This window comes from Hirundo rustica, chromosome 1 (genome assembly GCF_015227805.2).
Source record: "Hirundo rustica isolate bHirRus1 chromosome 1, bHirRus1.pri.v3, whole genome shotgun sequence".
Lineage (NCBI taxonomy): Eukaryota > Metazoa > Chordata > Aves > Passeriformes > Hirundinidae > Hirundo > Hirundo rustica.
Genome location: NC_053450.1, coordinates 155,141,126 through 155,162,239, shown reverse-complemented (window position 1 = coordinate 155,162,239; position 21,114 = coordinate 155,141,126). Strand labels below are relative to the sequence as shown.

Below are 21,114 nucleotides of genomic sequence, written 5' to 3'. Positions count from 1 at the left end.
GGTGGTGACGCGTTGCCCGTGTCAGGTTTGCACAACCCCGAAGTTGCCCCACCGCTATTGCCCAAGGTGCCCCCCGGCTCCCCCAAACCGTCGGCCCCACACACGCACAGGGCTCCCAGCTCGAAATCTCTTTATTCCAGCTCCGCTGGGGACGGGGGGCGGCGGGGGGGTCCCTGCAGGGACCCGCTGGGAGGGGGCCGAGGCCGCGGGGGGGGTCCCGAGGGTGAGGAGGAGGAGGAGGAGGAGGAGGATGAGTGACCGGGATTGGTGCCGGGGGAACGCGGCTGGGCGCTGTCACCGGGCTGCTGCGGGGAGAAATAAAGCGGGATTTCACTCCAGAGCCAAAAAACCCCTCCCGAAGTGAGGGGAACACTCGTGTCCCACGCCCAGGACGGGCTCCCCGATCCCTCACCGGCTCCCGGCCGCACTCCACCATCGACAGCGGCACGTCGGGCAGGAAGGTGAACACGGACACCTGGGCCGAGCAGCGCTGCACCTGAGGGACACAGCGGCCTCAGCACCCCGAGGACCCCCCCCCGTGCCCCCGGTTTTGGGGGTCCCGCTGGGCTCACCCTGCCCGGGCGGCCCCGGCAGCCGCGGGGCTCCGCGCCGCGCTTGGGGCAGGGCGGCTGCCGCGCCGTGAAGTTGATGCTGAAGTGCGTTCCCCAGTCGAAGCTCTGCCGGGACAAAAGCTCGCTCGAGGGACCGGAGCAAAGCAGCACCCCCCTCCCTTTTCTCGCAGCCTCACCCCCTTTCTCCTACCGTCCTGGAGACTCCCAGCAGCCGCAGCAGCCGCAGCTCCTGCCCGTGCGTCTCCAGCACGGAGCGGGCCAGCTCCCGGGGAGCGGGCACGGCCGGGGGCACGGCCGGGGGCACGGCCGGGGGCACGGCGGCGCCCGCCGCCAGCAGCACGGCCCCCAGCACCAGAGCCATGGCCGGGAAATGAGCGCCGGGCCCCGGGACAAAGAGCGGCCCCCGTGCCGCGCTCCGGGATCGGGTTGCCGCTGTTTCCCTTGGCCCGGTGCCGCGGGGGGAGCGCGCCTGGACCCGCAGGAGATGCGGCGATGCTGGAGCTCGCCGGGGCAGATTTTTTTCCCCTCCCGCTCCGTGGCCCCTTCCCCCCGGGCCCGCTCCCGGTTTTTTGGCACGCTGGTTTCTCTCACGGAGATCCTGCTCCTCCCGAGCAGGGAGCCACAGCATCCTGCTGGTTCCCAGGGAGAGAACAAGCAGAGGAGCCCCCATCCCCTCTCCCGGTTTCTTTACGGCATTTTGGGTTTTTCGAATCCCTCCCACCCTGCTGAGGTTCATCCAAACACCCCAGGCCCAGGTTTTCCTTGGATTCAAGGACACAGGGCGAACGCTGTGGGGATCCTGCTCTCCCAGTTCGCTCTCCCTTGGGAGAAAGCAAACTTCCTTTCTCTCCTTTCCCCAAAATTCAGTATTTCCCCGTTGCCTTCGGAACCAGGAGCCGCCCTTTCTCCTCGCTTCATCCCCAACGGAAAAGCGAGGCCATGCCTGGGGAAGGAATCGCAGGAAGCAGAACCTGGGAGACGCCGGAGCCTCCCGGGATCCCCGTGCCTGGGAACAGCGCTCTGGAATCCCGGGGGCCACCGGCAGCCCTGGTGTCAGGGCGGCTTCTGCTCTTCCAAAGGAATTTATTCCAATATTCCCGTTCTTCCGGACACAAGCCCAGGTGGGAGATGGTGGGAGGGGGAAGGGATAATGGAACACCGGGAGAGCAGTTCACCGGAGCCTCCTCTGCCCATCCAGAGGGGTGCTGGAGAAGAGAAGATGCCACGGGCAACAACTTCATTGTGATCCAAGTATTCGTGTTATTTTTTTTTTTCTTTTTTTTTTTTTTTTCTTTTTACAGTCTGAGCAGCACAGAAAAAGTCCGAAGGATTCCCGTTCCTGGGAAGCCGGCAGTGGAGAGACGTGGGAGAAGTGGATATGCACTGACAGATCACGTTTATAACCGGATATGCTCATCATGGACCCCAAAATATACACAGTACCCCAAAACAGACATCCACGTGTAGAGCCAGAGTCCATCCCAGGGATGCTGGGAGCAGGAAGGGGCACGTCCCGCCGCGCCCCCGGCTCCCGGCCCCTCGGAATGCCGGCGTGGGGCCGGACACGGAGCCGGCGGCGATCCCGAATCCCTCGCAGCTGGGATCGGCTCGCATCCCCGCAGCCCGGACGAGGTACGGCTGTGCCCGGGGCGGCACGGGCAGCTCCGGAGGGATCACGGGTCATGCAGGAGAGGGGCTGGAGGGCTGATGCAGGGAAGATGCTGCCAGGCAGCTCTTTGGCTCTGCCAGCATTCCAAAGTTTCCTGGCACAAAACCCACGGCAAAGACCTTTCCCAGCGGAGCGCGACAAACTCGTGGAGAATTTTCCTTGCCTCTCCTAAAATATCCCAGCCTTTCTGCTCCGGCTGCCTCTCAGGCTTGGAAAATACCTTGATATTTAATTTAAAGCACATCCTGATCATCTATTTCCCATTTTGAAACCCTCAGGCTGGGTTTGAAACCCTGGAGTCGTTTCCATCCATCCTCCTCCAGAGCTTGCCCAAAACGATCCTGGCTTAACGGAACTTTTCCTCTTCCTGGTTTCTCCATCCTGTGGCTCTTGTGGAGAAGTTTTCCACATCGAGCTGAGGAAAGCACGAGAAACTTGGGGGTGCCTTGCGTAAGAAGCTCCTGGAAGCGACAGCGACGCGTTTGTCCTTTTTGGAGACCCCCCCGTGTGACCAGGACCCCCCCAAATCGCCGCTGAAGCGCTGGGGGTGGCGCTCAGGAGGTTCTGCTGCTCCCAGAAGGAATTTCCAAATCCTTGGAGCGGCCGTTTTCATGTCACAACGAAGCCCGGCCCCCTCTCCCGGCCCACAACGGCACGGCCGCAGGAAAACCGACGAGGGACGGACGGATCTCAACTCCAGGAGCGAGAGACCGAAAGCTCTTCCCTCGCCCATCAACTCACCTCGTTTCGACCTTTCCAGCTCCTTCAGCTCCCCAAAACAAGAGTTCCAGGTGGGGGATCGCTCCGTCACAAATTTACCCTCCCCGCGCCCCCCAAAAAAAAAAAAAAAAACCCCAAACCCGCCTTCCCCCCGTCCCCGTCGCCGGCGTCAGACGGTGAGGAGCGGCACGCAGCCCACGCCCACGCCGCCCTCGTGGCACACCATGGGCGCCATGAACGTCCAGCGGTTGGTCTCGGGGTCGTACATCTCCACCGAGCCCAGGTTGGACTGTCCGTCGTAGCCGCCCACGGCGTAGAGCCGGCCGCAGTTGGCCACCAGGGACACGCGGCTGCGCCGGCTGTTCATGGGCACCAGCAGGTACCACTGGTCCGACGCGGAGCTGTAGACCTCGGCGGCGCTGAGGAAGCCCGAGCCGTCGTAGCCGCCGCAGACGAACATGCGGCTGCCCAGCGCCGCCGCGCCGTGCCGGCACCGCTTGTTCAGCATGGGCGCCACGGCGTGCCAGCTGGAGGTGTGAGGGTTGTAGTATTCCACCTGCCACGGAGCACAGGGATCGGGGTGGCGGGGTCAGGGGTGCCGGTGGTGCTTTGGGGAGGGAGGTTGGGGATGGGTTTGGAGCGGCAGGAGAGGCTGAGGGAAAGGGGTTTCAGTGGGAAGGTTGGCTGTTGTGGGGTTGTGCTTGAAGGGTTTGGGTTGGAAGGAGATTTAAGGGTTGTCCAGTGTCAGCCGTGGCAGGGACACCTCCCGCTGTTCCAGGGTGCTCCAAGCCCCGTCCAGCCTGGCCTGGGACACTGCCAGGGATCCAACTTCTCTGGGCACCCTGTGCCAGGGCCTCCCCACCCTCACACCCGGGAATTCCTTCCCAATATCCCACCTAAATCTCCCCTCCTTCAGCTCAACGCCATTCCCTGTGTCCTGTCCCTCCAGCCCTTGTCCCCAGTCCCTCTGCAGCTCTCCTGGAGCCCCTTCAGGCCCTGCCAGGGGCTCTGAGCCCTCCCTGGAGCCTCCTCTTCTCTCCCAGCCTGTCTCCACACCCAAGGGGCTGCAGCCCTCAGAACACCTCCACGGCCCCGAGTGGATAAACGAATCACTCCTGCTCCACCTCAGGCTTTCCTGTTATGGGTGGAAGCGACAGGATTTGGTGGCACAACCACCTGGGGCTGTTTGGACGCAGAGGGAAAGGACCCGGAGCCCTGCAGCCCCAGGCTGAGGCGCAGGGGCTGAGCCCCGTGCCATCCCTTACACTGTTGAAGATCTGGAGCCCGTCGTGCCCTCCTGACACGTAGATCCGGCCCTCGAACACGGTGACTCCGGCAGCGCTGCGGTTGGAGCTCATGGGGGTCACCGCTGTCCACCTGGCGGGGAGAGGGGAGAGCTTAGCAAGGCTCCCACAGATTATTCCGTGGTTTTCCGGCGCTGGGTTCCACCATCTCTCCTTTCCCCGCTCCTTATTCCAACCGTTCTCCCAGCCCAGACGCCCAGCGGTGCCAGGACGGACGGACACGAGACAGAGTGACACGGTAAAATCTTCCAAGGCTCTTTATTATGGCCCCCTTAGAAACCTCGAGGGCAACTTCTAATTGCTGAGCAGCTTTTTTGTCAATTATTCTGTTGGTTAGTAAGAGGTGTTCTGCTTGCCCTTCAAATCTATCCATTCTCGGATTGTTTGCGTATTTTTTTGACTGATTCTCATGGGACAAATCCCTCCTTGTTACAGGTGCACTTGTTTTTCACCCTCAGAACAGACTGCTGCGTTAAAGGAACTTCTCGTTCTCAAAACAGCTTCGCTTACAAGTGGGAACTCACAAATTGTTAGCTGCACTTAGAAGAAATGAGGGGCAAGCAATTAATTTAATGGAGCAGGCCTGATTTTATAAAAGCCTTTCTTTTGTAATTCTTCTGCCTGTCACGACACTGGGACATAAAACATCGGAGGGGGAACTCCCGGGAAAGCTCTGGGACACCGAGGGCTCTTACTTGTTTGTTTCTGGAGAGTAGGACTCCACCGAGTTGAGGGAGGAGTTTCCATCGTATCCCCCACACACGTAGATCTGCCCGTCCAGCACCACCGTCCCCATGGCGCTGCAAGGAACAGCAGGGCCCCGTGATGGGGCTGGAGGTGCTGCCACGCTGTCCCCAACCCTGTCACCCTGCACACTCCGCCTGTGTCGTCCCCCCGAACCCCCCGCTCCCTGGATTCACCTCCCAACTGCTCAGTCCCACCCGAACTCTGAGCTCACGGAGGGGAATTCTCGAATCCTGGGTTTCGATTTGGGCCCCTCACGATAAAAACGGACGTTGTGGGGCTGGAGTGTGTGCAGAGAAGGGGATGGAGATGGGGAAGGGGCTGGAGCACCAGGAATGGCTGAGGGAGCTCCAGAGAAACCCGGTGAGGAGCACGTACACGCTCCACCGCTACCCTGGACAGCTCGGGCCAGGGCCGGACGACCTTTTCCAGGAGGAATTTTCCCTGTATCCAACCTGAACTCCCCTGGCACAGCCCCTGGGAGCAGACCCACCCCACCTGGCTGCGCCAGAAACTACCTAAAGAAAATCCCAGCTGCCTCCACGCCGCCTCACCCTCTCCTTCCCCATTTCCACCACCCACCCACCCACACCCACCCCATCCCCGCCGGGCAACCTCGCCCCTTCTCCCCGCTTTTCCGGAAGCCTCTTCCCGCCGAGCTGCACCTACCTCCTCTTGCTGTTCATGCTTTCCACCTTGGACCAGGAGTCGGTGTCGGGGTTGTACACCTCCACGGTGCTGAGCCTCAGCTGGCCGTCGTAGCCGCCGATGGCGTAGAGCAGCCCGTTGAGCACGGCCACGCCGACGCGGCTGCGCGCCGTGCCCATGGGCTGGCACCTCTCCCAGCGGTTGGCGATGGGGTCGAACACCTCCACCACGTTCAGGGAGTCGCCTGCGTAGAAATTTGCTACTCAAATTAAAAGAGGGAGAGCCGGTGAAGCCCTGGGGTAGAGGGGGTGTTGGTGGTGTTGTTGTTGTTGTGTGTTTAAATAAGGGGTCGGCGTGGTGGGGGGGGGGTTTGCCTGCTTTTCTTTGGGAGGAGAAAAAAGGGATGTGGAATCTCATGAGATTCATCAAGGCTGAGTGCAGAGAAATTCTTTCCTTGGAGGGTGGGGAGGGGCTGGGATGGAATTCCCAGAGAAGCTGTGGCTGCCCCTGGATCCCTGGAAGTGTCCAAGGCCAGGCTGGATGGGGTTTGGAGCACCTGGGACAGAGGGAGGTGTCCCTGCCATGGCAGGGGTGGATTGGGATGATCCCTAAGGTCCTTTCTGACCCCAAAACAGTCTGGAATTGTTTTTGTTTTATTCCAGAAAGTTTCTTGCGTGAAACACAGAAGCAGCTCCTGAAACAGGAGTCAGAACCTGGAATGCCTGGTTAGGAGGGGGATGGACAGACCTGAAAGTAGAACCTGAAAGTATTTCTTCTTTCTAACGCCAAAAAGGGAAAAAAAAACCAAACAAAAACACCAACAAGCAAACAAACAAAAAACCAAAGAAACCAAAGAAAAAGCCCCTCCCCAGCCCCTCCAGAACTCATCCCCTCATGATTCTAATACCTTGGCTAAAAAATTTAAGAACGTCTTACAGATTCTCTAAATCTACAGAGGCAGAAGTGCGAGAGAGAGAGAGAGAGGGGAAGCAGCGAGCATTTTCTGCGTGACAGAGTGGATCTCTCTGTAAAACACCCCCGCTAAGGAGCGCCAGAACGAAGCAGAGGGAGCTGGAGCTGTTGGTTTCTGGTGACAGAAAGCTTTGTGCTGGGGTTTGCTGCCGGCAGTGGGCTGGCGCTGCGCAGGGCTGCAGCTCTTTGCTGACCCCAGCTCTGTGGGCTCTGGGCTCCGTGGGGGCAGCCGGGAGCCCGGGGCCATCCCAGCTCCCCACCTCCAGCTCCCGGGGCAGCGCAGCAGGAGTTTGGAGGGTGGATTTGCCGTGTTTGTTTTCCTGGCAATTGCACTGATTTCGGCTCCATCAAGAGAGCTGGAGAGGGGCTCTGCAGAGGGCACGGAGCGCCAGGACGAGGGGGAACGGCTCTGAACTGGAGGAGGGCGGATTTGGATTGTTTATCAGGGAGAAATCCTTGGCTGTGAGCGTGGACAGGCCCTGGCACAGCTGTGGCTGCCCCTGGATCCCTGGCAGTGCCCAAGGCCAGGCTGGGTGGGGCTTGGAGCACCCTGGGACAGTGGAAGGTGATGGAATGGCAAGGGATGGAATGAGATGATCCTCAAGATCCCTTCCGACCCAAACCAGTCTGGAATTCTGTCCCATCCCATTGTCCCCACACTCAGGAAGATCTGGGGAACATTCCCAAGCTCTCCCCTCTGTGGAAGTGGCACCTTCACCGTCCTCCAAGGGGCAGCAGAGACCCGCAGGTCCCATCCGTGGTGTCGCTCCCTCCTCCTCCGTATGTTTTTCCTCGGTCGCTTCCTGTTCCCTTTTTACGCCAGGGTGAGCCTCGTGTCAAAGTGTCCTGACCCCACATCACTCGGGAGATCCCTGCAAGTCCTGCTCGGGGCTCCAGGCAAGGACACCATCCCCAAAATCTCGAGGAGTTCTGTGCTAAATAAACCTCACCCCGACAGGATTGCAGACGGAAGACGCCGAACCACGGGCACAACCGCCCCGAGGGTTTCACTGCAAGGCGCCGCACGGAGGAGGAGAAACTTCTCCACGCTCCCACGGGAGGGAATTCCGGCCTCCCACCACCCCAGCCAACCCCTGGTGGTCTTTCCACTGCAAGGTACCTGCTGAGTTGAGTCCCCCCACGGCGTAAATCAGCCCGGCGATGGACGTGCAGCACCGCGGCCGCGTCTTGAACGCCGGCAGGTGCGGCCGGCGCTCCGGCATCAGGTGATAATCCTTGGCTTCGTCAAGCAGATCCCTGAAATCCAAGCAGGGAGCGATCAGAGAGGAGATCTGGCTGGCCCAGCCTGCTGCCTGTGTGGCCCAGCCTCACCTGCACTTGTGGCAGCACCGCACCAGGTCGTCCTGCTGCACGCGGTCCGTCAGGAACTGCGGCCGGCACAGCGGCAGCCGGATTTTGGACAGCAGCTCGGGCAGGAAGGATTCCCTCTGGGCTCTGTCGTACCGGATCCAGGCCAAGGCAGCTTCGAACACCTGCCAGGGCACAGCAGCGGGGAGCTGGAGTTTGGGGGTGGGGTTTGTGCGAGTGGATGGGAATGGAACGAAATCTTGGGAGTGGTTTGGGGTGGAAGGAACCTCAGGGATCATCCAGTGCCATCCCTGACGTGGCAGGGACACCTCCCACTGTCCCAGGCTGCTCCAAGCACTGTCCAGCCTGGCCTTGGGCACTGCCAGGGATCCGGCTTCTCTGTGCCAGGGCCTCAACACCCTCCCAGCCAGGAATTCCTTCCCAATCTCCCATCCATCCCTGCTCTCTGGCACTGGGAGCCATTCCCTGTGTCCTGTCCCTCCAGGCCTTGTCCCCAGTCCCTCTGCAGCTCTCCTGGAGCCCCTTCAGGCCCTGGAGCTCTCCCTGGAGCCTTCTCCTCTCCAGGGGAACATTCCCAGCTCTCCCAGCCTGGCTCCAGGCAGGTTTCTTTCCCCACCTCCAACAATCCCGTGGGATGGAACACTCAGCACCAAAGTTGGCAGGGAGCTGAGGGAGCTGCAAGGGGGATTTCGGCAGAGGGGGCGGCACAGAACACGGAACTGTGTTAATTTAGTGACAGGAATCTGCAAGCTGGGAAAGAAGCCTGGGAATGGTGGTGCTCCAGGAGTCAGGTTTGATGACAGGGATCCATCTCTTCTCTCTGGATAACCACACTGGAGACACCTGGAGCTGAGCTGCTCCCTTCAAGGCTGGGACAGACCCCTCTGAGGCCCCACTGGATGACTCCAGCTACAAAAGGGTCCTGGTGCCCTGCTCCCAGTTTAATTTGGGACATGCATTCCCGGGTTCACATGAAAATTATTGCAGCCTTTACGACCGATCAGAACAAAGCCATCGACTCTTTCTTGCACAGTGGCACCTGGAGTCCTTCCCAACACAATTCCCAAACTTTCCAGTGCAGAAACGCTTCTCCAGCAGCACCACGGGGATTGAAAACCCCAAACCAACTTTCTTCCATCCTGCTGGGATTTCTGAAGAGGGCACAGGGAAATGCCCCCGGGATGGAGTCTTTGGGTCCTACCTGCTCTGGGAAAAACAGAGCGAGGAATTTCTTGGTCTGATCCAGGAATGTGGCTGGAATGTGAGGCAGGTTCCCCTCCCTCTCTAAGCCTGATTAAAGCAGCACATTTTCACCCCACCAGGAGAAGCTGGAGGTCTGCTCTGCCTTTGTCACCTCCTCAGGAACAGCAGGACAGATTTCCAGGCTCGAGGACGGGCTCTGTTATTCCTGCTCACTGCCAGCCCACACCCACGGATTCTCAAGGATTCTCTGAACTCTTCTCGCTCCCACAAACTCCCTGACAGGAGGGTGCAGCCAGCGGGGATTCCAGCTCCTCTCCAGGGGAACAAGGGACAGGAGGAGAGGGAACGGCCTGGTGTTGTCCCAGCAGAGGTTTAGGTGGGAATTGGGGAAAAATTCCTTCAGGGGAAGGGCAGTGGTGGAGTCCCCATCCCTGCAGGGATTAGAAAGCCACGTGGATGTGGCACTTCGGGACATCGGTCAGGGCTGGCCTTGGCAGTGCTGGGGGAAGTGTTGGACTTGGTCCCTGAGGGCTTTTCTAACCCCCAAATGATTCCGAGAGCCTAAAAAATCCCAGATTCCTGTTTCTTTAGGAACAAGTCAGGCTGGAGCAGGCACAGGAAACCAGCACAGCTGCGTGTCCCCACCATGCCAGGACATCTGAGCTTCACTCAGGCCAGGAACAGGATAATCCCCGATCCCATTCCACTCCCAAGCAGCAAGAAACCCCTCGAGGAACCTCACCTGCTCCTCGGATTTCACGTTGAGCTCATCCCTGGAAACGAGCTCCAGGACGTCCTCGAAGGGCAGCGCCAGGAACTCCTCGGACATGGAGACCTCCACAAAGTGCTGGTGGATGAAGCTGTTGGCAGCGTCGTAGAGCACCGTGCACATCATGGTCTCGGCAAACTGCCGCACACCCAGGCAGTTCTTGGGATGAAGCCTGGGAAAGGGCAGGAGAGCAGCGGGAATGTCGGGTTAATGGGAGAGAAAAAAGAAGAGAAGAGAAAAGAGAAGAGAAGAGAAAAGAGAAGAGAAGAGAAGAGAAGAGAAGAGAAGAGAAGAGAAGAGAAGAGAAGAGAAGAGAAGAGAAGAGAAGAGAAGAGAAGAGAAGAGAAGAGAAGAGAAGAGAAGAGAAGAGAAGAGAAGAGAAGAGAAGAGGCTGTGGCTGTTCCTGGATCTCTGGAGGTGTCCAAGGCCAGGCTGGATGGGGCTTGGAGCAGCCTGGGATAGTGGGAGGTGTCCCTGCCCATGGAATGGGGTGGGATGGGCTTTAAGGTCCCCTCCAACCGAAACCATCCTGGGATTCTGGGAAGCACAGAAGCCTTGCAGGACACACGGTGCAGTGAAAGATGTGTCCTCTCCAGTGGTGGCTGATTCCAGCTCGCCCAGGAGCTGAGCTGCACAGGCAGCTCCAGGTGAATCCAAGGCACAGCCAGAGGATGGAAAACACAAATGTCCCATTGTCCCTGCCAAAGAGGCATTGGATAGGTCCAGGTGGCTCTGGGAGCATCCACAGCTGCTCTGGGAATTCCAGCCCAGCCAGGAATCCCTTCCCAATCTCCCATCCAGCCCTGCCCTCTGGCACTGGGAGCCATTCCCTGTGTCCTGTCCCTCCTGCCCTTGTCCCCAGCCCCTCTCCAGCTCTCCTGGAGCCCCTCCAGGCCCTGCCAGGGGCTCGGAGCTCTCCCTGGAGCCTTCTCCTCTCCAGGGGAACATTCCCAGCTCTCCCAGCCCGGCTCCAGCCCTGCAGCAGCTCCGTGCCCTGCTCTGGATCTCCCCAGGTCCTGCTGCTGTTAGGTGGGGAACTGTCACGTGAGGGTGGCTGCGAGGGCCTGGTTACAACACAGCTGCCTAAAAATATCCCAGTTCTCAATTCCCCTCGGAAGGAGAGCTCGGTGTCCGTGTCCCAGCTCTCCAGGGCGGCCGGAATCCCCTCATTTTCGGTTATTAACCAAACTGGCAGCTGGGCACTCAGTGCCAGGACTTCACTTAGGACACCTGGCTGCTCCTGGTGGATTTGGGAGAATCCTGGAGCCCAATCCCTGTATCTGGTGGGTGTGTTTAACATCACACCATGGAATGCCCTGAGCAGCTGCAGAGGAGCCAGGCTGGGAGAAGCCAACACGTCAGACTCCCTGGCACCGCTGAGAATCCGTGTGGAACGTGGACAAGGAGGATCCCAGCTTTCCACTTCCAGACCACGCTGCTGGAACGGCCTCACAGCCAAACACCCGTGAGGAAATTGAAAAACCTGGGACCAATTTAGGGCTCTGCCACAGTTTCCTGTCCAGCTCCTGGGCTGTGTTCCTCCCCTTCAGCACACATGGCAGCAGGAAGGGCAATTCCTGCCAGGATGGGCTCTGAGAAAGGGGAATTTCTCCTCAGTTTTGCCCTGGGTGTTAATTCCCATGGCTGGCCAAGGTCTTTTACTGTGTGCCCATAAAGGGGTGGCAAGATGTTCTCAAGGGAATGAGAATGTAGGAGAAGGGGGAACTGCTTCCCACTGCCAGAGGGCAGGGCTGGATGGGAGATTGGGAAGGGATTCCTGGCTGGGATGGAATTCCCAGGGCAGCTGTGGCTGCCCCTGGATCCCTGGCAGTGCCCAGTGCCAGGCTGGAGCAGCCTGGGACAGTGGAATTTGTCCCTGCCCATGGCAGGGGTGGATCAGAATGAGCTTTAAGGTCCCTCCCAAGCCATTTTGTGCTCCACATCTCTACAGACGCCAAGTTTTGGGACGCGCACTCCTCATCCTGCTGGAAGGACGCATCCTGCTCCTCCCAAGCTGGACACAGGCAACTGAACCTCGCTGCTGCTGGAATCGCCCAGAATCCGCCCGGCATTCCCTCAGGATCCCCCCCAGCCCCACTCACCTCTCCCTGAGGAAGGTGCAACAAGCGTCCTTGATGTTCTGCAGCTGCAGGAAACTCGCCCCCATGAGCAGGGACTGCACATTCTGCTGGTCTATGGCCAGGTGACCGTTGTAGGCAAAGTTGATCAGAGCCTCCAGCGCACTAAAAACAGGGAGAAAAGGGCGGAAAACCCAGGGAATCTCAGCTGGGGGAGCGCCGTGCCGACAGCAGGAGGTTTTGTGGGATTCCCCCCGGGGCAGGGAGCAGGCTCTGAGCCTCGCAGGCGGGGCGGGCCGGTGCTCCCTGCGGTTTTCCCGAGGGGTTTTACCTGGGATCCATGCCCTGCATGACAATCTCGTCCTGCTTGCACTCCATCATGTCGTTGGTGAACATGGCGTGGAAGTAGGGGATGGAAGCTGCCAGCACGATCCTGTGAGCGCTGAATTTGTGATCCCCGACCTGGAACGGGGAGCAGGGGTCAGCGCCAGCCGCTGCTCCGGCGATTCCCTGCGCCATCCAAGCATTCCAGCCAGGTTTTTGCTCTCTGGAGCTTTTTCTCCTCCTAATTTCCACTCATCCCCGTCCGTGCCCATCCCAGCTTGGCCCTCTTTTTCCTCACTTAAGCAAGAATTTCCCAGTGGAGCTTTGTTTTATGGGACAAAGCAGCTGGCCCGGCGGGGCCCTTCCCTCCAGGTTATCCAAGGATCCTCTGCTCCTCTGCAAAATCCTCGCCCCCTGTCACCTCCAGAGGTAACAGGAATGCTGTCTGGATTCAGGAATTCCGTGATTTCCCAACAGTGCCTCCTTTCTCCCTCACACCCAGTAAACACAAACTTGCCAGGAGTTTGTTTAGAAAGCAAAATTCCTGCCAGATGGAAAAAAAAGGAGGCACTTTTGGAGCGCCTTGCCTCCGTCCTGGGCGGCTCAGGTGTGCCTGAGGCCCTGTCCATGCTGTCCTCTGAGCCTGCACAAATCCTGTTCTCCTGGATTTTGCAGCATTCCTAACTCCCAGAGCAAAATCAGGAAGCCAAGTGGTCGGGATTATGACGGCTCATGGAAAATAAAACACCTTCACATTTCTATCTGTGTGTGATTTTACGGGATGAAGGGCTGAATCCATCCCTTCTCCTGACCCAAACCCACATGGAAAAACATCCCAGAGGCTCCAAGATTTGAGATATCTGTAAAATCCCTGTCAGGCTCCTCCAGTGCTGGGATGGGGGATTTTTGGGAACAGGAGTCAGGGCTGCAGGCCCAGGGTTGGGAGGGGATGGAGCTTGAGGCCACTTTTCCCTGGCTCTGGAGTGGGAGGAATGCTGGCAGAGCAGGTCCCCACCCCGACTTCACGCAGAGAGCTCAGACTCCAGCCCGGCCAGAGCTTTAAAAGTAACAAAAATATTCAAATGTCATAAGGAAAGGCCATAAAGGGAAGTGATTCCCGGAGCTGAGAGCTGACGGCCCCTCCCCATATCCCTGGGATTTCCATTCCCTCCCTCCCTGCCAGGAGAGCGCTCTCCGTGTCCAGAGGGTCCCAGGTGCTGCTCAGGACAGGGAAATCCCTCAGGACGCTCAGTGTGGCTTTGGGAATTCCCGAAATGGGAAGGGCTGGCGCACGGAGCAGCCACTGGGTCACCACGGGGACAAATTTGCTGCCTGGCCTTTCCACATTCCAGCACTTCCCAGCCCAGCCCTTCCCCGTGGATGAGGCCATTCCACCATCGGCTGCTCCTGGCCCAACCCACTGATTATCAATAATAAATCCCATTATTATGGGATTCATAATTGATACTCATGGTGGATACACCAGCCTGCTGCTGGAAAATCCCTTCATGGGCGTCTCAAACATCCCCAAAACACAGAAAGGCTCCAGTTTTCCTTCTGCTGCCTCTGAAAGGTGAAAGAACGTAAAACCCTGCAAGGAATTCGCTTGGTCTGTTTGGATGAGCGCTCCCGTTCAGGCTGAGCGTGCAAGAAAAGCAACATTCCACTTGACTTTCATTTCCCCCCCCCCGAGCCCAAGCTGCCAAAAATCACAACTGCCCAAATCCCATTTCAGCTTTTTTTGATAAGTGAAAAAGCGCTGCTAAAATTGCACGGGCGCCTCTTGAAGGGAAACACCTGCTCGGGATGCACACAGCGGCCTTCTCTTATCAAAATTATCAAAATTATAACTAAAGACAGCGGGGATCTCGACACCAAGGTTGCATTTAGTCAAACCCCAAGCCTGCAGTGAGACCCAGGGAGGAGGAAAAGGCCTTTATTTCACCAAATAATTGTAAATTACAGAGCCCAGGTGGCAGCTCTGGGCTCCTTGTGACAAGAGTGACATTGAGGAGCTGGAGGGTGTCCAGGGAAGGGAATGGAGCTGGGAAAAGGGGCTGGAAAACTCCTGAGGGAGCCGGGAAGGGGCTGAACCTGGAGAAAAGGAGGCTCAGGGGGTGTTGGAATTTTAGAAATTTAAAATTTGGGGTTCTAGTGTACAGCAATATATGTAAGTTAAGATAGAGCATTTTAAGTGTTGCCTAAGTTTGGGTGGTTTTTTTTAATGAGTTTAGGTAGTGTTTTGCAATTGGGTGAAAAAGGTTTGTATTGTGGGCTTTGGATAGTTATTATTGAGCTAAAAGCATAAATAATATAAGTGTTATTTTGTTATTAGGGGATTATTGCTTAAACAACCTCAGAAAGAGCTGGAAGGACTCCATTCCACCTTCACTTTCTAAGAGCTCCCAAAATCCAAAACCCTCCCAAGGGGGGATCTGCACAGCTCCTGACAGGAGGGGACAGCCGGGGGGGCTCTGGGAACAGGGAACAGGGACAGGAGCAGAGGGAACGGCCTCAGCCCGGGCCAGGGGAGCTCAGGGTGGATTTTGGGAACGATTTCCTCATGGAAAAGGAGGTGAGGCACGGGAAGGGCCAGCCCAGGGCAGCGGGATGTGATGTGACATCCCTGTGGATGTGGCACTCGGGGACACCGACAGCAGTGGTGGCCTCGGCGGTGCTGGGCTCTGCTTGGATTTGATGATCCCAGAGGGATTTTCCAACCCGAACCATTCCAGGATTCCACGCCCCGAGTCCCTGTCCAGGCTGCAGCTCCAGGGATGCAGCGGGAGCTGCCTTCCAACAGCCTCATCTCCTCCACCCTGCAAGATTCCTGCAGGGATAATGACAGCCGGGATGAAATCCTCACTGGGATGAAATCCCTTGGGTCTGGCCAGCGCTTGGCCCAGACTGGGAACTGGTCAGATTGGAATCTGGCCAGATTGGGAACAGTCCCCGTGAGCAGCGAGATCCAGGGAGCTGCTTCGGCAAAGAGCCCGGGAAATATTCCCTGGTGCTTGACAAGGGAGAAGCTGGGATTCCTTCTGTCAGGAACTTCTGGAATGGTGGAGAGCGCTCCCAGAGACTGGGATCTCTGCTCTAAACCCATCACTGCGTTCATTCCACCAGTGCTTCACTGCCAGCCCCCAAGGCAAAGGACAATTTTTTCCTGTGGAATGTGGGAAACCCTTCCCAGGATGAGCCCTCGGCACGTGTCCATTCAGCTCACCCTCGCAATCTTCTTTCCCACAGCGCTCCCTCCCTTCCCATGACTAAATTAATGCACTTTCCTGATGGGATCACTCTGGAATCACCCAAGGAGAAAGCGGGAAGGAGCTCATCCTCTTTCTGACACCATTCCAGGATGCTCTGGTTCACAGTTTATCAGTTTAAGTCCTTTGCTTTGAAGGTGAAAGGTTCTGTTTTGAGGAGAAAGGAACTTTGCGAGCGTCCCTCCCGACCCCAGGAATCCCAGGATTCCCTAATGAGCAGGAAATAAAGGAATCTGGCCGCCCCCGAAGTTAACAAATCCCAGGGCACAGGGAGCCTTTCTCCCGAGGAAAGTGGAGCAGGTGGAGAAAGGCATTTCTGGTGCTGGGGACCGCCTGGGTTTGGGGCTGCAAAGCTCCCAGAAAATCCCAAATCCGTCCTTGCCGAGGGTGGGGTTGGCACTGAGGGCACGGAGAGGCCGGAGCAGAGGAGGAGCTGGTGTCCAGCCCCGTTTTGGCAGGAAGAGGTAACGGGATGCATCTGGATCAGGAGAACTCCAAACACCATTCCAGGCAGGGTGGGCAATGAGAAGGGAAGGATTTGGGGCTGGTGGTGGATGAGGAGCTCCAGGCTCCCTGGGATGATCCCCCAGGGTGGGCAGCAGGAAAAGAGGGAATTCCGAACGGCTTCCCACTGCCAGAGGGCAGGGATGGATGGGAGGTTGGGAAGGGATTCCTGGCTGGGCTGGAATTCCCAGAGCAGCTGTGGCTGCCCCTGGATCCCTGGCAGTGCCCAAGGCCAGGTTGGACATTTGGGTTTGGAGCAGCCTGGGACGGCAGGGGTGGGAACGGGACGATCCTGAAGGTCCCCCCAGCCCGAACCATTCCAGGATTCCATGAGAAAGGTGATCAATTCCTTTGCAGCAGAGGACACACCCCCTCTGGATGTACAGCAGAGCCACATTCCCAGAGAATTCCCTCCCAGCTCAGAGAAGCTCAGCTGCTTTTCGGAATTCCAGTGCCTCCATTTCCCACATGGACAGGGAGCACCCAGAGAGATCAGCCCAGCTTCCAAAGGGACGGCAAAAAGAAATTTTGTGTTATCCTGGAACTAAAAATCCTGACATTTTCTGCGAGGGAAGAGCTGACGGCAGCCAGGAGCTCGAGGGAATCACATCCAGGCAGAATCCCAACTAATTCCTGACAAGGTTGGAATCACATCCTCATCCTGCAGCTCTCCTGCGCACTGTGGATCACCTGCTTTTCCAATCTCTCCCACAAAACAGAGAGAAACATTCCCTCTCTTTCCAGGGCTGTTTTCCTGGAGGACCTCCCAAACATGCTCCAACATCTGCAGCACAGCCAGGCACCGAGTTTTCAAGGATTCCTGCTGGAATCAGGCATGGAGCTGTCTGGAATTCCACTTATCCAGCTGTGCCTCAGCTCTCGGGGGTGCAACTGCTCCGGTTTGGGGGGGTTTGGAGTTAACAGTCTGCTCTGGAAAAAAAACGGGATCAGGATGGGACAGAAGCCACCAGGGCTATTCCCTGCCGGTGCCGTTGGGATTGTGCACGAAGCAAATATCCTGCCCTCTCCACAGCTGGGAATTATTTCAGTTTTCCAGACCTGGCTTATATTTTAGGAGACTTTTCTAATTACTCTTGGAGTTAAGTCATGGAAAAACGGCGCTGGAGCGGCTCGGATCCACGGGAGGAGCTGCAGCCCCGCTCTCCAAGGATTTGGGAAGGCACAAACCTTCCCCCCTGCCTCAGCTCGGCCAGGATTTCTGGAGGTGGCACCTGGATCTTTCCCCTCCAGCTCCAGTGGGAGCCAGCAGGAGCTAGGAAGGGATTTATTCCCTGAATTTGTCATGAAGGAATGGGACGGATCCGTTCTCCCCGCTTCCTGGAGCGGTGCATTCCAGCAGCCTCTGATGTGTCCCCAGAGCACAGACAGCGCATCCCGGGAAAGCCCAGGCTGCTTTCATCCTGCAAGGATGAAACAATCCCAGAAACAATGCTCAGGAAGAACACCAGCACCGAGGAGCTTCTTTTGTGCCGTTAAAAAATCAGACCCGGATCTGCGGCTCGGGGAATAACGGCCCCAGACGCCGGCACTCGTCCGTCAGCCGGAATTCTCGGGGCTTTTGCAGAGTTTAGTTGTGAGCTCCAAAGGGAAGAGGACCGAAAATAACGGGGAGAGGTTCTGAGAGAGGAATTCTGCCCCTTGGCTCGCCCATAGCTGGAGTTCAGAGCCTCAGATTAAAAATTTAAAATTTAAAAAAAAGGCGCAGAGGCCTCGTTTCTGCCCTCTCCGTGATTATTCCAGGCCTGGCGTTTCCCTCGTTGGAGTCTCCATCGTTTTTTCCATCACCACCAGTGCTGGATGAGGAGGAAAGCACAGCCTCACCTTCCAGAACGCCACTGGGAAGGGGATCAATCGGGGAAAAGGGTTTGGTCGGTTCTTTTACGACCACACCAATGCCCAGCCCGGTGATTCTCAGAGAAGAAAGCGGAAATTTGGCTTTGCTAAGCGAAATTCCTGCTTTTTTTTATTTTTTTTTCCAAAGGAAAAGGACTAACCACAGAATGAGGCGTGTCTCCTCCCTGCAGTCCATCCATGTGTGCTCCTAGCAAATGAATATTTAATTAAACATTTCGGAGAGGCTCCTAAGGGAGCTGTGAGGGAACATCAGGAGCAGCCCTGACCTGTAGCTGTTAAAGAGACAGGGAGGGAAAAGAACTTTCCAAATCCATGAGCTGGAGCATTGGGCACATCGAGATCCAACTTCTGGGACTAATGGGTGTGTGGAAGCTTTTTGGTTTTAGAGATGGGTCAGGCAAAAAGTAGCAGGAGTGGAAAAAAAGGGGAATAAATTCACTGCAGTGCCGTGGGAGCATCGGGATCCACCTGGAGGTTCCTCGGGGTTGGACTTGGAATATTCCTCAAAGCTTTTATCAGAGAATCCTGGGATGGTCTGGGTTGGGAGGGATCTTCAGGATCATCCAGTGCCAGCCCTGCCATGGCACAGACATCCCTCACTGTCCCAGGCTGCTCCAACCTGGCACTGGGCACTGCCAGGGATCCAGGGGCACCCGCAGCTGCTCTGGGAATTCCATCCCAGCCAGGAATCCCTTCCCAATCTCCCATCCAGCCCTGCCCTCTGGCACTGGGAGCCATTCCCTGTGTCCTGTCCCTCCTGCCCTTGTCCCCAGTCCCTCTGCAGCTCTCCTGGAGCCCCTCCAGGCCCTGCCAGGGGCTCGGAGCTCTCCTGGAGCCTTCTCCTCTCCAGGGGAACATTCCCAGCTCTCCCAGACCGGCTCCAGCCCTGCAGCAGCTCCGTGATCTTCACGTTCCTTCCTTACTTCTGGGTAAGAATCACCCAAACTCTGTCTCTGCTGGAATCCCAGCCTGGATTTACAGCAGGAAAACGTTCCCAGGGCAGGGCAGGGTTTGGGGTGCCGGAGTGATCCAAAGCCACCTCCAACTTCAGGCTGAGAAAAATTCCAGCTTAAAGCTCCAGCAGCTGGAGCAGCCAGCCTGTTCCTGGGAATGGGGAGGGAAGGCTTGGCTGCACTCATTCCATCACCATGGGACACGGGGAAAAGGGATGTGCAGAGGCAGAAGCAGCACAAGGTGGGATATTATCACAGGATGACTCAAGACAAAGGAGAGGAGAGGAATCAAAGGAATGAAATGCTTGGAATTCCAAGCTGTGGGTGTAGGAGGGAAAGCTGGAATGCTTGAAACAACATGGACAGAGGGCCAAATATATATCAGGGTATGAGGCGCTGCTGGGATGTGTCTTTGGGATTTTGGGAAGGGATTCCTGGCTGGAAGGGTGGGGAGGGATTGGGGTGGATTTCCAGAGCAGCTGTGGCTGTTTCTGGATCCCTGGAAGTGTCCAAGGCCAGGTTGGACACTTGGAGCAGCCTGGGACAGTGGGAGATGTCCCTGCCCATCCAGTGGTGGGCACAGCCCAAGGGGTGGCACTGGATGATTCTTAAGGTTCCTTCCATCCCAAACTGTTCTGTGATGGTTTTGATCTTTCCTAATGTATTTTAAACCTCTGTAGGGATAAGGAGGATTTAAACAGCTCTCTGCTACGGAAAACCCACGGAAACGGATAATTATTCACAGGAATTTTAGAAACCACGGTGCAGGATTTATCCAAGACAGAACTGAGATCACAGACCTCCCGCTATTATCTCCCAGAAACATGGGACTGCCAGGATCCGGCCACCTTCTCCTGCCCCAACCCACACCCAGTTCAATCCTAAACCCACCACGCTCCGCGCATCCCAAACCGCCTTTGTCAGAGGATCCCCGCAGCTTTCCCAGCCCGGGCTGTCGGGAACATCACCCCGCAGGAGGAACGGCGGCTCCCCAGGAGGATCCCGAGCCCCAGCCGCTCCTCCCGGGGACGAAGCAGCGCCCGTCCCCATGGAATGCTCCCCACGCCACATCCCCGCACCCCGCGGCAGGCCCGGCCCCCGCCGGCTCCTTCCCCGGGCAGGTTTCGGGGTGAGTAGGCTGCGAGCACCTTTGCCGTGTTTAATTAAACCCCGCAGCTCAGCCCGCAGTGACTCAGAGCTGCGTGCGGCTCCCGCCCCACCAACTCCTCCGAGCCTGCAATCCTGAGGGATCCCAGCAGCTCCCGGCCATTCCCTGCACAGCCAGGGACACAAATCCTCAGGATTCACCGCCGCGCTTGTGGATTCGTTGGGGTTTTTTGGGTTATTTTTTTTTTTTTGACTCGCTAAGAAGGGATGTTCCTGCCACGGAATGGTTTCCTAGGGAAAGGTATCCAGAGGTTGGTCCGTAAACCCGGATCCTGAGATCCCGCAGGGCTGGGAAGCTCCAAGAGCCCCTGACACCCCACTGAGGGTTTGGGGGGGCTCAGCTTTGTCTGTCCCTGCTGCCAAAGCTGTGGGAAGGGGGATCCTCAGCTCCCGCTCCTCTCCCCTTTCTCTCCCATCAAAGGGGTCTGAGGGAACTCTCCAGCTGCCTCCTTCCCTTTGGAAAACAGACTGAGGGGGGGTCCCTCAGCCCCCTCCATTTAGGGCTGGGGTCCCTCCCCTCAGGGCTCTGGGGGTTCCTCGGGTCGCCCCTCCAGAAGCTGAGGTTCCTCAGCAGCCCCAGGAATGGGGGGTCCCCTCAGCTCCCCCTTCTGAGGCTGGGGACCCTCAGCCCCCTCAAAGGCTGTGGGGGTCCCTCAGCCCCCCTTAGGGACCAGGGGCTGCCCCAGCTCTCTTTTAGGGACTCCCCTCACCCCAAAACCGTGACCTCCTCAGGGGTCCAGCTCCCCGCTTCGATGTCCCCTCAAGGAGAGGGGGGAACCAGGAGGAATCGAGGTCCCTCAGCCCCCTGAGGGGTCGGGGTCCCTCATCCCCGTCAGGGACCGGGGGGGTCCCTCACTCTCCCTCAGAGCCCGAGGTCTCCCAGCCCCGCTCAGACCCCTCCGGGCTCGGGTGGTCTCTCGTCCCCCCGCCCACGCCCCCGGGAGCCGGGCCGCACCTTGAGCGTCACATCGCAGAGCTTTCCCTGCCGCCGGATCTCTCCCATCACTCCATACC

At 57.7% G+C, this 21,114-nt stretch overlaps 1 protein-coding gene across 1 annotated transcript; it reads right to left on the bottom strand.

Annotated features, from left to right (window-relative positions):
* Nucleotides 1-3,130: 3,130 nt before the first annotated feature.
* KLHL18 (kelch like family member 18) lies at nt 3,131-12,527 on the bottom strand. The gene is made up of 9 exons (XM_040064024.1): nt 12,340-12,527; nt 12,033-12,173; nt 9,904-10,102; nt 7,962-8,122; nt 7,750-7,886; nt 5,679-5,916; nt 4,961-5,065; nt 4,227-4,338; nt 3,131-3,517 (listed from the first exon to the last, which is right to left on the bottom strand). Exons 1-9 carry the CDS (start codon nt 12,525-12,527, stop codon nt 3,131-3,133), a joined length of 1,668 nt encoding a protein of 555 aa, XP_039919958.1.
* Nucleotides 12,528-21,114: the final 8,587 nt, after the last annotated feature.